Here is a 16,271-nt window from a genome sequence, read left to right as displayed (position 1 = left end):
GCATATTTCCTTCAGTCTCCCACTTGCACTAGAGTCAATAATCTAGATTACACAGTAATGATTCTAACACCCATGGAGCCTTGGTGCTGATCATGTTTTGCCCGTGGAAGAGGCTTAGTCAATGGGTCTGCTACATTCAGATCCGTATGTATCTTGCAAATCTCTATGTCTCCCACCTGGACTAGATCCCGGATGGAATTGAAGCGTCTCTTGATGTGCTTGGTTCTCTTGTGAAATCTGGATTCCTTTGCCAAGGCAATTGCACCAGTATTGTCACAAAAGATTTTCATTGGACCCGATGCACTAGGTATGACACCTAGATCGGATATGAACTCCTTCATCCAGACTCCTTCATTCGCTGCTTCCGAAGCAGCTATGTATTCCGCTTCACATGTAGATCCCGCCACGACGCTTTGTTTAGAACTGCACCAACTGACAGCTCCACCGTTTAATGTAAATACATATCCGGTTTGCGATTTAGAATCGTCCAGATCAGTGTTAAAGCTTGCATCGACGTAACCAGTTACGATTAGCTCTTTGTCACCTCCATAAACGAGAAACATATCCTTAGTCATTTTCAGGTATTTCAGGATGTTCTTGACCGCTGTCTAGTGATCCACTGCTGGATTACTTTGGTACCTCCCTGCTAGACTTATAGCAAGGCACACATCAGGTCTGGTACACAACATTGCATACATGATAGAGCCTATGGCTGAAGGATAGGGAACATCTTTCATTTCCTCTCTATCTTCTGCAGTGGTCGGGCATTGAGTCTGACTCAACTTCACACCTTGTAACACAGGCAAGAACCCTTTCTTTGCTTGATCCATTTTGAACTTCTTCAAAACTTTGTCAAGGTATGTGCTTTGTGAAAGTCCAATTAAGTGTCTTGATCTATCTCTATAGATCTTTATGCCTAATATTTAAGCAGCTTCACCGAGGTCTTTCATTGAAAAACTCTTATTCAAGTATCCCTTTATGCTATCCAGAAATTCTATATCATTTCCAATTAGTAATATGTCATCCACATATAATATCAGAAATGCTACAGAGCTCCCACTCACTTTCTTGTAAATACAGGCTTCTCCAAAAGTCTGTATAAAACCAAATGCTTTGATCACACTATCAAAGCATTTATTCCAACTCCGAGAGGCTTGCACCAGTCCATAAATGGATCGCTGGAGCTTGCACACTTTGTTAGCTCCCTTTGGATCGACAAAACCTTCTGTTTGCATCATATACAACTCTTCTTCTAGAAATCCATTCAGGAATGCAGTTTTGACATCCATCTGCCAAATTTCATAATCATAAAATGCGGCAATTGCTAACATGATTCGGACAGACTTAAGCGTCACTACGCGTGAGAAGGTCTCATCGTAGTCAATCCCTTGAACTTTCCGAAAACCTTTTGCGACAAGTCGAGCTTTGTAGACAGTAATATTACCGCCAGCGTCAGTCTTCTTCTTGAAGATCCATTTATTCTCAATCGCTTGCCGATCATCGGGCAAGTCAACCAAAGTCCATACTTTGTTCTCATACATGGATCCCATCTCAGATTTCATGGCTTCAAGCCATTTTGCGGAATCTGGGCTCACCATCGCTTCTTCATAGTTCGTAGGTTCATCATGATCTAGTAGCATGACTTCCAGAACAGGGTTACCGTACCACTTTGGTGTGGATCTCACTCTGGTTGATCTATGAGGTTCGGTAGTATCTTGTTCTGAAGTTTCATGATCATTATCATTAACTTCCTCACTAATTGGTGTAGGTGTCACAGAAACAGGTTTCTGTGATGTACTACTTTCCAATAAGGGAGTAGGTACAGTTACCTCGTCAAGTTCTACTTTCCTCCCACTCACTTCTTTCGAGAGAAACTCCTTCTCCAGAAAGTTTCCGAATTTAGCAACAAAAGTCTTGCCTTCGGATCTGTGATAGAAGGTGTATCCAATAGTTTCCTTTGGATATCCTATGAAGACACATTTCTCCGATTTGGGTTCGAACTTATCAGGTTGAAGTTTTTTCACATAAGCATCGCAGCCCCAAACTTTCAGAAACGACAACTTTGGTTTCTTGCCAAACCACAGTTCATAAGGCGTCGTCTCAACGGATTTTGATGGTGCCCTATTTAACGTGAATGCGGCCGTCTCTAGAGCGTATCCCCAAAACGATAGTGGTAAATCAGTAAGAGACATCATAGATCATACCATATCTAGTAAAGTACGATTACAACGTTCGGACACACCATTACGCTATGGTGTTCCGGGTGGCGTGAGTTGCGAAACTATTCCACATTGTTTCAAATGTACACCAAACTCGTAACTCAAATATTCTCCTCCACGATCAGATCATAGGAATTTTATTTTCTTGTTACGATGATTTTCAACTTCACTCTGAAATTCTTTGAACTTTTCAAACATTTCAGACTTGTGTTTCATTAAGTAGATATACCCATATCTGCTTAAGTCATCTGTGAAGGTGAGAAAATAACGATATCCGCCACGAGCCTCAACATTCATCGGTCCACATACATCTGTATGTATGATTTCCAACAAATCTGTTGCTCTCTCCATAGTACTGGAGAACGGTGTTTTTGTCATCTTACCCATAAGGCATGGTTCGCAAGTACCAAGTGATTCATAATCAAGTGGTTCCAAAAGCCCATCAGTATGGAGTTTCTTCATGCGCTTTATACCGATATGACCTAAACGGCAGTGCCACAAATAAGTTGCACTATCATTATCAACTTTGCATCTTTTGGTTTCAACACTATGAATATGTGTGTCACTACTATCGAGATTTAATAAGAATAGACCACTCTTTAAGGGTGCATGACCATAGAAGATATTACTCATGTAAATAGAACAACCATTATTCTCTGATTTAAATGAATAACCGTCTCGCATCAAACAAGATCCAGATATAATGTTCATGCTTAACGCTGGCACCAAATAACAATTATTTAGGTCTAATATTAATCCCGAAGGTAGATGTAGAGGTAGCATGCTGACTGCGATCACATCGACCTTGGAACCATTTCCCACGTGCATCGTCACCTCGTCCTTAGACAATCTTCGCTTAATCCATAGTCCCTGTTTCGAGTTGCAAATATTAGCAACAGAACTAGTATCAAATACCCAGGTGCTACTGCGAGCATTAGTAAGGTATACATCAATAACATGTATATCACATATACCTTTGTTCACCATGCCATCCTTCTTATCCGCCAAATACTTGAGGCAGTTCCTCTTCCAGTGACCAGTCTGCTTGCAATAGAAGCACTCAGTTTCAGACTTAGGTCCAGGTTTGGGTTTCTTCTCTTGAGCAGCAACTTGCTTACTGTTCTTTTTGAAGTTCCCCTTCTTATTCCCTTTGCCCTTTTTCTTGAAACTAGTGGTCTTGTTGACCATCAACACTTGATGCTCCTTCTTGATTTCTACCTCCGCAGCTTTCAGCATTGCGAAGAGCTCGGGAATAGTCTTATTCATCCCTTTCATATTATAGTTCATCACGAAGCTCTTGTAGCTTGGTGTCAGTGATTGGAGAATTTTGTCAATGACACAATCATCTGGAAGATTAACTCCCAATTGAATCAAGTGATTATTATACCCAAACATTTTGAGTATATGCTCACTGACAGAACTGTTCTCCTCCATCTTGCAGCTATAGAACTTATTGGAGACTTCATATCTCTCAATCCGGGCATTTTCTTGAAATATTAACTTCAACTCCTGGAACATCTCATATGCTCCATGACGTTCAAAACGTCGTTGAAGTCCCGATTCTAAGCCGTAAAGCATGGCACACTGAACTATCGAGTAGTCATCAGCTTTGCTCTGCCAGACATTCATAACATCTGGTGTTGCTCCAGCAGCAGGCCTGGCACCCAGCAGTGCTTCCAGGACGTAATTCTTCTATGCAGCAATGACGATAATCCTCAAGTTACGGACCCAATCCGTGTAATTGCTACCATCATCTTTCAACTTTGCTTTCTCAAGGAACGCATTAAAATTCAACGGAACAACAGCATGGGCCATCTATCTACAATCATACATAAACAAGCAAGATACTATCAGGTACTAAGTTCATGATAAATTTAGGTTCAATTAATCATATTACTTAAGAACTCCCACTTAGATAGACATCCCTCTAATCCTCTAAGTGATTACGTGATCCAAATCAACTAAACCATGTCCGATCATCACGTGAGATGGAGTAGTTTCATTGGTGAACATCGCTATGTTGATCATATCTGCTATATGATTCACGCTCGACCTTTCGGTCTCCGTGTTCCGAGGCCATATCTGTATATGCTTCGCTCGTCAAGTATAACCTGAGTATTCTGCGTGTGCAACTGTTTTGCACCCGTTGTATTTGAACGTAGAGCCTATCACACCCGATCATCACGTGGGGTGTCTCAGCACGAAAAACTTTCGCAACGGTGCATACTCAGGGAGAACACTTCTTGATAATTAGTGAGAGATCATCTTATAATGCTACCGTCAATCAAAGCAAGATAAGATGCATAAAAGATAAACATCACATGCAATCAATATAAGTGATATGATATGGCCATCATCATCTTGTGCTTGTGACCTCCATCTTCGAAGCACCGTCGTGATCACCATCATCACCGGCGCGACACCTTGATCTCCATCGTAGCATCGTTGTCGTCTTGCCAATCTTATGCTTCTACGACTATCGCTACCGCTTAGTGATAAAGTAAAGCATTACAGCGCGATTGCATTGCATACAATAAAGCGACAACCATATGGCTCCTGCCAGTTGCCGATAACTCGGTTACAAAACATGATCATCTCATACAGTAAAATTTAGCATCATGTCTTGACCATATCACATCACAACATGCCCTGCAAAAACAAGTTAGACATCCTCTACTTTGTTGTTGCAAGTTTTACGTGGCTGCTACGGGCTTAAGGAAGAACCAATCTTACCTACACATCAAAACCACAATGATAGTTTGTCAAGTTGGTGCTGTTTTAACCTTCGCAAGGACCGGGCGTAGCCACACTTGGTTCAACTAAAGTTGGAGAAACTGTCACCCGCTAGCCACCTTTGTGCAAAGCACGTCGGGAGAACCGGTCTCGCGTAAGCGTACGCATAATGTCGGTCCGGGCCGCTTCGTCCAACAATACCGCCGAACCAAAGTATGACATGCTGGTAAGCAGTATGACTTATATCACCCACAAATCACTTGTGTTCTACTCATGCATATAACATCAACATATAAAACCTAGGCTCGGATGCCACTGTTGGGGAACGTAGTAATTTCAAAAAAAATCCTACGGACACGCAAGATCATGGTGATGCATAGCAACGAGAGGGGAGAGTATGATCTACGTACCCTTGTAGATCGACAACGGAAGCGTTAGCACAACGTGGTTGATGTAGTCATACGTCTTCACGGCCCGACCGATCAAGCACCGAAACTACGGCACCTCCGAGTTCTAGCACACGTTCAGCTCGATGATGATCCCCGGACTCCGATCCAGCAAAGTGTCGGGGAAGAGTTCTGTCAGCACGACGGCATGGTGACGATCTTGATGTACTACTGTCGCAGGGCTTCGCCTAAGCACCGCTACAATATTATCGAGGACTATGGTGGAAGGGGGCACCGCACATGGCTAAGAATATGATCACGTGGATCAACTTGTGTATCTAGGGGTGCTCCCTGCCTCCGTATATAAAGGTTCAAAGGGGGGTGCGGCCGGCCAGGAGAGGGCACGCCAGGAGGAGTCCTACTCCCTCCGGGAGTAGGATTCCCCCCTTTCCTAGTTGGAATACGATTCGGGAGGGGGGAAAGAGGAGAGAGAGAAGGAAGGGGGGGGCGTCGGCCCCCTCTCCTTGTCCTATTCGGACTAGGGGGGAGGGGCGCGCGGCCCAGCCCTGGCCACCTCTCCTCTCTTCCACTAAAGCCCACTAAGGCCCATATACCTCCCGGGGGGTTCCGGTAACCTCCCGGTACTCCGGTAAAATCCCGATTTCACCCGGAACACTTCCGATATCCAAATATAGGCTTCCAATATATCAATCTTTATGTCTCGACCATTTTGAGACTCCTCGTCATGTCCGTGATCACATCCGGGACTCCGAACAAACTTCGGTACATCAAAACTCATAAACTCATAATATAACTGTCATCGAAACCTTAAGCGTGCGGACCCTACGGGTTCGAGAACAATGTAGACATGACCGAGACACGTCTCCGGTCAATAACCAATAGCGGAACCTAGATGCTCATATTGGCTTCTACATATTCTATGAAGATCTTTTATCGGTCAGACCGCATAACAACATACGTTGTTCCCTTTGTCATCGGTATGTTACTTCCCCGAGATTCGATCGTCGGTATCTCAATACCTAGTTCAATCTTGTTACCGGCAAGTCTCTTTACTCGTTCCGTAATACATCATCTCACAACTAACTCATTAGTTGCAATGCTTGCAAGGCTTATGTGATGTGCATTACCGAGAGGGCCCAGAGATACCTCTCCGACAATCGGAGTGACAAATCCTAATCTCGAAATACGCCAACCCAACATCTACCTTTGGAGACACATGTAGAGCACCTTTATAATCACCCAATTACATTGTGACGTTTGGTAGCACACAAAGTGTTCCTCCGGCAAACGGGAGTTGCATAATCTCATAGTCATAGGAAAATGTATAAGTCATGAAGAAAGCAATAGCAACATACTAAACGATCTGGTGCTAAGCTAATGGAATGGGTCATGTCAATCAGATCATTCACCTAATGATGTGATCCCGTTAATCAAATAACAACTCTTTGTCCATGGTTAGGAAACATAACCATCTTTGATTAACAAGCTAGTCTAGTAGAGGCATACTAGTGACACTCTGTTTGTCTATGTATTCACACATGTATTATGTTTCCGGTTAATACAATTCTAGCATGAATAATAAACATTTATCATGATATAAGGAAATAAATAATAACTTTATTATTGCCTCTAGGGCATATTTCCTTCAGTAAGATGGAGGAAAACAGTTCTGTCAGCGAGCATATACTCAAAATGTCTGGGTTGCACAACCGCTTGTCTTAGCTGGGAGTTAATCTTCCAGATGACTCGGACATTGACAGGATCCTCCAGTCGCTTCCACCTAGCTACAAGAGCTTTGTGATGAACTACAATATGCAAGGGATGGAGAAGTCCATTCCTGAGTTATATTCAATGCTGAAATTAGCGAAGGTGGAAATCAAAAAGGAACATCAAGTGTTGATGGTGAATAAGACCACTAGTTTCAAGAAGGGCAAGGGTAAGAAGAACTTCAAGAAGGACGGCAAGGGAGTTGTCGCGCCCGGTAAATCAGTTGTCGGTAAGAAGCCAAAGAATGGACCCAAGCCCGAGACTCAGCGCTTTTATTGTGAGGGAAATGGTCACTGGAAGCGGAACTGCCCCAAGTACTCAGCGGATAAGAAGGCCGGCAATGCCAAAGGTTTATGTGATATACATGTTATTGATGTGTACCTTAACAGCGCTCGTAGTAGCTCCTGGGTATTTGATATCGGTGCAGTTGCTCATATTTGTAACACAAAACAGGAGCTGCGGAATAAGCGGAGACTGGTGAAGGACGAGGTGACGATGCGCGTCAGGAATGGTTCCTAGGTCAATGTGATCGCCGTCGGCACGCTCCCTCTACATCTACCTACGGGATTAGTTTTAAACCTCAATAATTGTTATTTAGTACCAGCTTTGAGCATGAACATTGTATCTGGATCTCGTTTAATGCGAGACGGCTACTCATTTAAATCTGAGAATAATGGTTGTTCTATTTATATGAGAGATATGGTTTATGGTCATGCACCGCTGGTCAATGGTTTATTTTTTTTAATCTCGAACGTGATGTTACACATATTCATAGTGTGAATGAAAAAAGATGTAAGGTTGATAATGATAGTCCCACATACTTGTGGCACTGCCGCCTTGGTCACATTGGTGTCAAACGCATGAAGAAACTCCATACAGATGGATTTTTGGAGTCTCTTGATTATGAATCATTTGACACGTGCGAACCATACCTCATGGGAAAAATGACCAAGACTCCGTTCTCCGGAACAATGGAGCGAGCAACCAACTTATTGGAAATCATACATACTGATGTGTGCGGTCCAATGAGCGTTGAGGCTTGCGGTGGCTATCGTTATGTTCTCACCCCCACTGATGACTTAGGTAGATATGGGTATGTCTACTTAATGAAACACAAGTCTAAGACCTTTGAAAAGTTCAAGGAATTTCAGAGTGAGGTAGAGAATCAACGTGACAGGAAAATAAAGTTCCTACGATTAGATCGTGGAGGAGAATACTTGAGTCACGAGTTTGGCACGCACTTAAGGAAATGTGGAATTGTTTCACAACTCACGCCGCCTGGAACACCTCAGCGAAATGATGTGTCCAAACATCGTAATCGCACTCTATTGGATATGGTGTGATCTATGATGTCTCTTACCGATCTACCGCTATCATTTTGGGGTTATGCTTTAGAGACTGCCGCATTCACTTTAAATAGGGCTCTGTCGAAATCCGTTGAGATGACACCGTATGAATTATGGTTTTGAAAGAAACCTAAGTTGTCGTTTCTGAAAGTTTGGGGATGCGATGCTTATGTCAAGAAACTTCAACCTGAAAAGCTCGAACCCAAGTCGGAAAAATGCGTCTTCATAGGATACCCTAAGGAAACTATCGGGTATACCTTCTACCTCATATCCGAAGGCAAGATCTTTGTTGCCAAGAATGGATCCTTTCTAGAGAAAGAGTTTCTCTCGAAAGAAGTAAGTGGGAGGAAAGTAGAACTTGATGAGGTATTGTCTCTTTAACCGGAAACTAGTGCAGCTCAGGAAGATGTTTCTGTGGTGCCTGCACCGACTAGAGAGGAAGTTAATGATTATGATCATGAAACATCGGATCAAGTTGCTACTGAACTTCGTAGGTTCACGAGGACACGTTCCGCACCAGAGTGGTATGGCAACCCTGTCCTGGAAAACATGTTGTTAGACAACGGTGAACCTTCAAACTATGAAGAAGCGATGGCGGGCCCGGATTCCAACAAATGGATTGAAGCCATGAAATTCGAGATAGGATCCATGTATGAAAACGAAGTATGGACTTTGACAGACTTGCCCGATGATCGGCAAGCCATATAAAATAAATGGATCTTTAAGAAGAAGATAGATGCGGATGTATAAGGCTCGGCTTGTCGCTAAGGGTTATCGACAAGTTCAAGGGGTTGACTACGATGAGACCTTCTCACCCGTAGCGAAGCTGAAGTCCGTCCGAATCATGTTAGAAATTGCTACATTCTATGATTATGAGATATGGAAAATGGACGTCAAAACGGCATTCCTTAATCGTTTCCTTAAGGAAGAATTGTATATGATGCAGCCGGAAGGTTTTGTCAATCCTAAGAATGCTGACAAGGTATGCAAGCTCTAGCGCTCAATCTATGGGCTGGTGCAAGCATATCGGAGTTGGAACATTCGCTTTGATGAGATGATCAAAGCGTTTGGGTTTACGCAGACTTATGGAGAAGCCTGTGTTTACAAGAAACTAAGTGGGAGCTCTGTAGCATTTCTCATATTATATGTGGATGACATACTATTGATGGGAAATGATATAAATTTTTTGGAAAGCATAAAGGCCTACTTGAATAAGTCTTTTTCAATGAAGGACCTTGGAGAAGCTGCTTACATATTAGGCATCAAGATCTATAGAGATAGATCGAGACGCCTCATTGGTCTTTCACAAAGCACATACCTTGACAAGATATTGAAGAAGTTCAATATGGATCAGTCCAAGAAGGGGTTCTTGCCTGTATTGCAAGGTGTGAAATTGAGCACGGCTCAATGCCCGACCTTGGCAGAAGATAGAGAAAAGATGAGTGTCATCCCCTATGCCTCAGCCATAGGGTCTATTATGTATACCATGTTGTGTACCAGACCTGATGTGAACCTTGCAGTAAGTTTAGTAGGGAGGTACCAAAGTAATCCCAGCATGGAACACTGGACAGCAGTCAAGAATATCCTAAAGTACCTAAAAGGACTAAGGATATGTTTCTCGTTTATGGAGGTGACGAAGAGCTCGTTGTAAAGGGTTACGTCGATGCTAGCTTCGACACAGATCTGGATGACTCCAAGTCACAAACCGGATACATGTACATTTTGAATGGTGGGGCAGTTAGCTGGTGCAGTTGCAAGCAAAGCGTCGTGGCGGGATCTACATGCGAAGCGGAGTACATAGCAGCCTCGGAGGCAGCACAGGAAGCAGTCTAGATGAAGGATTTCATCACCGACCTAGGAGTTATTCCCAATGCGTCGGGCCCGATGACTCTCTTCTGTGACAACACTGGAGCTATTGCCCTTGCCAAGGAGCCCAGGTTTCACAAGAAGACCAGGCATATCAAGCGTCGCTTCAACTCTATTCATGAATATATTCAGGATGGAGACATAGATATATGTAAAGTGCATACGGATCTGAATGTCACAGATCCGTTGACTAAACCTCTTTCGTGAGCAAAACATGATCAACACCAGAACTCTATGGGTGTTCGATTCATCACAATGTAACTAGATTATTGACTCTAGTGCAAGTGAGAGATTGTTGGAAATATGCCCTAGAGGCAATAATAAAGTGGTTATTATTATATTACCGTGTTCATGATAATTGTCTGTTGTTCATGCTATAATTGTATTAACCGGAAACCATAATATATGTGTGAATACATAGATCGTAATATGTCCCTTGTAAGCCTCTAGTTGACTAGCTCGTTGATCAATAGATGGTCATGGTTTCCTGACCATGGATATTGGATGTCATTGATAACGGGATCACATCATTAGGAGAATGATGTGATGGAGAAGACCCAATCCTAAGCGTAGCACAAGATCGTGTAGTTCGTTTGCTAAAGCTTTTCTAATGTCAAGTATCATTTCCTTAGACCATGAGATTTTGCAACTCCCAGATACCGTAGGAATGCTTTGGGTGTACCAAATGTCACAACGTAATTGGGTGGCTATAAAGGTGCACTACATGTATCTCCGAAAGTATCTGTTGGGTTGGCACGAATCGAGACTAGGATTTGTCACTCCGTATGACGGAGAGGTATCTTTGGGCCCACTCGGTAATGCATCATCATAACGAGCTCAATGTGACTAAGGAGTTAGCCATGGGATCTTGCGTTATGGAACGAGTAAAGAGACTTGCCGATAACGAGATTGAATGAGGTATAGAGATACCGACGATCGAATCTCAGCCAAGTAACATACTGATGGACAAAGGGAATTGTATACAGAATTGATTGAATCCCCGACATTGTGGTTCATCCGATGAGATCATCGTGGAACATGTGGGAGCCAACATGGGTATCCAGATCCCACTATTGGTTATTGGTCGGAGAGATGTCTCGGTCATGTCTGCATGGTTTCCAAACCCGTAGGGTCTACACACTTAAGGTTCGGTGACGCTAGCGTTGTTATGGGAAATAGTATGTGGTTACCGAAGGTTGTTCGGAGTCCCAGATGAGACCCCGGACGTCACAAGGAGTTTCGGAATGGTCCGAAGATGAAGATTTATATATGGAAAGTCCTTATTCGGTCGCCGGAAGTGTTCGGGGGTTACCGGTATTGTACCGGGACCACCGAAGGGGTTCCGGGGATCCACCGAGAGGGTCCACCTGCCCTGGAGGGCCCTATGGGCTCAATATAGAGGGGAACCAGCCCCTAGGTGGGCTGGGCGCCAACTCCTCCCTAGGGCACATGCGCCTAGGGTTGGGGGAAACCCTAGAGGGGGCGTCCCCCACCTAGCTTGGGGGGCAAGCCTCCCCTTGGCCGCCACCCCCCCCCCCTCTAGATGCATCTAGGGGGGGCCTCTCCCTTGCCCCTATATATAGTGGGGGTGGGAGGGCAGCCGCACCCTTCCCCTGGTGCAGCCCTCCCCCTCTCCAACACCTCCTCCTCCTCCATCACGCTTAGCGAAGCTCTGCCTGAGAACCACGAGCTCCATTACCACCACGCCGTCGTGCTGTCGGAGTTCTCCCTCAACTTCTCCTCTCCCCTTGCTGGATCAAGAAGGAGGAGACGTCCCCGGGCTGTACGTGTGTTGTACGCGGAGGCGCCGTTGTTCGGCGCTTAGATCGGAATCGACCGCGGTCTGAATAGCTGCGTGTACGACTCCACCAACCGCGTTCTTGCAACGCTTCCGCTTAGAGATCTTCAAGGGTATGAAGATGCACTCCCTCTCTCTCGTTGCTAGCATCTCCTAGATTGATCTTGGTGACACGTACGAAATTTTTTGAATTATTGCTACGTTCCCCAACAAGACACACATGCACAAAAACTCCAAGGCTTGTGCCACCTCTAGGTCTTCTCCACCCCCTTCCTTGCATCCACTGTGTGATCGAGATAGCGGTTCTCTAGAATCTTGACTCTTGCGATCGTGTATGGGAAAGAGGTGTAAGCGAATCTAGGCCTCCATACTAGGTATTGAGATTCATGACAACAAGATTGAAGGGACTTAGTTTTTCTCTATGCATTGATCAAGTGATGACCCAAAAGATGTTATAAGTCTGGAAAAATTGTTCTTGACCCTCAAATCTGAGGGTCAAGGTTAGCTTTTTAGTGATCAGAGATAATTTGGAGTAAATAGGTATGTCAATACTTTTTTAGTAGGCATATCAATAAATTAAAAGGGGATCTCCCCTAAAAAGGGGATCTTTGAGGTAACTAGGCGCTATCAGAGCTAGACAACAGGGAGGAAAAACAATCTCTCACAATGCCTGATCCAACTTTCGTCATATAATTACGTTATATGTATTGCAAAAAAAAATAGATAGATCACATTCGGGGAATAAAACAATAAATTATTCCATATTCTTTGGTCATTGAAAGATATCAATTGAACTTGATCACTTCTCTCCACTGCCCGACTAAAAGGTGCAAGATCATGCTACTAAAGAATTTGTCTTACATCAAACTGTTGGAAATATGCCCTAGAAGTAATAATAATTGTATTATATATTTCTACGCTTATAATTAGATGTTTATACTCTATGTTATAAGTTATAACTGCTATGGTTCTTGAATATGTGATTCAGAGGAAAGCTCATAAGCATGGGTAGAGTTATAAATGGTAAAATCTAATTCCTAATCTCTCCTCTAGGACTAGCTCAATTGTTACATGATGATTATGTTTTCTTGATCATAGGCATAAGTTAAGTGTAACAAGGATGTCGACAATTTTGAGAGTATGATGTTAGAAGAACGATCATATTGAATGACCCAACTTGTTTTTTTATACTCAGAGATAAAAGCCTTACAAGTACTCTTTGGTAGCGACACTTTAGATCTCTGGGAGTGAAACTTCATGTCAATACTTCATAGCATCCCCCAAACCGATGGTTAAGCAGAGATAATGAACCGATGCTCAAAAACATGTTTGAGATACATGGCCTTTTAACAACTCAAGAAATAGCACCCATGGCTTGCTCTGGCTGAATGGTGCTATTGGTATAGCACCACTCTCCACACGTATCTGAAAATACACCTTTTCAGGCACTTTGTCTTTCCACCTCCTCAAATTTATGAATCCAATGTACTAGATTTCATCCTTGGTGCCTCCGTTGATCTCCTGCACAACCTAGAAATAGCTATGCAACTCAGCAAGGCAAACTTTCTCAAAGCCCAAACGAGAAAGAAATACTTTGCTAACAAGAAACGGAAAAAAGAAAAGGAGTTTCAAAGGGTGATATGGTTTATCTCAAGATTAGTCTTATATCACACTTCATCAAGTAATCACCGTCACCTACTTCACTCTAAATCCCAGGGCGCATTTAGAGTCACGGTGAAAAAATGACAATACTTCATACAAGCTCCTACTTCGCCATGATTGCAAAGTTCGCCCTAGTGGTATATGCTCATGGCCACATCAGAATGGAGCCCGAAGCCGTCATTGACGGAAAACTGACTCCACAACGACAAGGAGATATCACTGTCCCTACTATTCATTGGCTGATCAAATGGGTCAATCCTTCCTTTGAATAAGTAACAAATGTAATTGGGTTAAACCCTAACCACCACAAATGTGGTATGGCTTATTTTCCTCTTAAAGCAATAGAAGCACTTCCGAGGTCCAGTATGAATCCATGACTACTTTAAGTCCCCCAGCTTTCTGAACACTTCTTAACCCTGTTGATCTGAGCATGTCAGCAACCACATAGCAACTGGATAAGTACAGAGAATGGTTCAAATTCAAGGGACAAACTATGCCAGTTCAAATTTGGCAGACTGAAGTTAAATCTTGTATCTACAAACATGGACGATAATAACAGAGGCCAAAAGTGTATGCTCTCCAAACAGACAGACAAAGTCAAGCTACAAAAGTTCCTAGAGGGAACTGCCGCCATACGTAGTTTCCTACTGGGAACTGTCGCCATACGAGCTGTATATTACACAAACAGGTCACACTGGTTGGTTGGTCATGTTCCTAGCCGAACCGAGTCAGTCATATGTCCATGTCGATCAACGCATCTTCCTCCTCGCCATCTGAGAGTGCACCAGCAAGGAAGTCATCTCCTGCAAATTTGCTGTGGTGGTACAGCAACTTATCAGTGACTGATGTAGTTTCAGAACTCCTCATACAGTGTTCTTCATAAGAAAAAGGCGTGCACATACCTAGTACAGCAGCAGCGAAAGCTCACTACTCGCTTTAGCTTCCGGTTGTAGAAGAAAAAGTTGACCGACCATCTGCAAGCAAAACAGAATGCCATTTACACATTAGAGTATCCTTCAAAATGCTTTTAAGTTCAATTCAAGCATGGTTTCCGTGGATAAGATTGCCCTACATGGCCCCTTTCTCTAGAAATGGGTCTCCGTCAGAGTCTGGGTTGTAGCTGTAGATGTCACACTCCCTGATTTTGATAACCTGTTACAAAATAATGTGTAAACGTAGAATACAGGACTGCTGACTTTTCTGAACTAAGCATTTACTGATGCACACCTCATCAATAGCTTTAGTCATACTGTCCAGAAGTGAACTGCCTTCATTTCTTGCTGCCCAGAGCTGAACAATAGTCCGATTCAGGTTAAGCATATAGAACAGGTGGGTGGAAAACAGTCTCAGTATCATTTGTAAGTTGAGCAGTTGAGTGAAAACATAGTTGCAACTATAAATTTCACTTTTACATTCCATAACTTATTTGTGTATGTTTACAAACATGTTTATCGACCAAGAGTAAAATTCATGGAACGCGTGAAAGCATTACCCTAGAAGCCTCCGATAAGTAGTTGTCTAGCATCTGCTTGAAACTTTCCATGTCTTCTTCTTTGAAGAATAGGTGTGCCCGAACAGCACTGCTAAGCGAAACAGATGTTGACAAAGAGGATGTTAAATTTAATCTGAAGGTCATCCCATCATGCAAGTGTCGCATAACAGTAAGGAGACCTTAAGAAAGGTACGGCTCTGTAAAATACCAACATGTTCAAGGGAAATGGAGAGAATTGAACTCTCAGCTCAAAAGAGCAACGAATATTAATCCGTTTGTCATGCCATTTGACAACACCCCCTCAGGCTGGTTGGAAAGGACAATAGCGGGTTGCCATATCGCCCAAAAAAAGCTGAGTATGACATTACCCATTATCCTTCCTCCCAGACTATACAGAACACACTCCATGTAACACAAAAATTACCTGAAATCATAATCTGGATACATATGGCCAAGAGTGAGAACTAGATATATCAACGTTTTCCGGCTGGAATAAACACAAGATAAAAAGGTATCAGGCTAATTAAACATAAAATGTGCAAAACAAAGGTGAAGGAGGATCACTATCAGACAAATGCTTACCTAGATCTACAAGACAAATGCTCCACAGGTGAAGGAGGATCACTATCAGAAGACTTGCCGAGGTAATCAAGAATCTGAATGTGCAACAGAGTAGTTAAATGGCAGAGATTGTCGCTGGCATGCTCAGACGCATAAATTTTGGTAAGGATGGAAAACCAAACATGATACCTTTCAAAGGCATGATATGCTAATCTTTCAGAATAAGATGCTCATGGGGGGAAAGGTCATACAGAACATTGAAAACAATTATTATTATTATTTTAGCATATACACATTTATATAGTTCCTATGTTTTTAAAGCGTCCTTAAGGCGACGCCTAGGCGTCGAAGCGCTCCCCCTCCGCTTTGGAAAATCGACCGCTTTGGGTGCCTAGGCGTCCAAAGCGCCCGCCTAGGCGC

The 16,271-nt window shown here is 43.2% G+C and overlaps 1 protein-coding gene across 1 annotated transcript in view; it reads right to left on the bottom strand.

The window, feature by feature from the left end:
* Positions 1 to 14,223: 14,223 nt before the first annotated feature.
* The window catches only part of LOC119266848 (repressor of RNA polymerase III transcription MAF1 homolog), a 4,335-nt gene continuing 2,287 nt past the window's right edge, over positions 14,224 to 16,271 (bottom strand). The window contains exons 5-11 of the mRNA XM_037548124.1: positions 15,873 to 15,946; positions 15,715 to 15,777; positions 15,291 to 15,378; positions 15,026 to 15,088; positions 14,871 to 14,950; positions 14,701 to 14,772; positions 14,224 to 14,612 (exon numbers count right to left, since the gene is read on the bottom strand). Of these exons, the coding sequence (XP_037404021.1) occupies positions 14,531 to 14,612; positions 14,701 to 14,772; positions 14,871 to 14,950; positions 15,026 to 15,088; positions 15,291 to 15,378; positions 15,715 to 15,777; positions 15,873 to 15,946 (522 nt within the window). The 3' untranslated portion in view covers positions 14,224 to 14,530. The remainder of the gene's footprint in view (positions 14,613 to 14,700; positions 14,773 to 14,870; positions 14,951 to 15,025; positions 15,089 to 15,290; positions 15,379 to 15,714; positions 15,778 to 15,872; positions 15,947 to 16,271) is intronic.

This window comes from Triticum dicoccoides, chromosome 3A (genome assembly GCF_002162155.2).
Source record: "Triticum dicoccoides isolate Atlit2015 ecotype Zavitan chromosome 3A, WEW_v2.0, whole genome shotgun sequence".
Taxonomy (NCBI): Eukaryota; Viridiplantae; Streptophyta; class Magnoliopsida; order Poales; family Poaceae; genus Triticum; species Triticum dicoccoides.
This window is presented reverse-complemented; position numbering and strand designations above follow the sequence as displayed.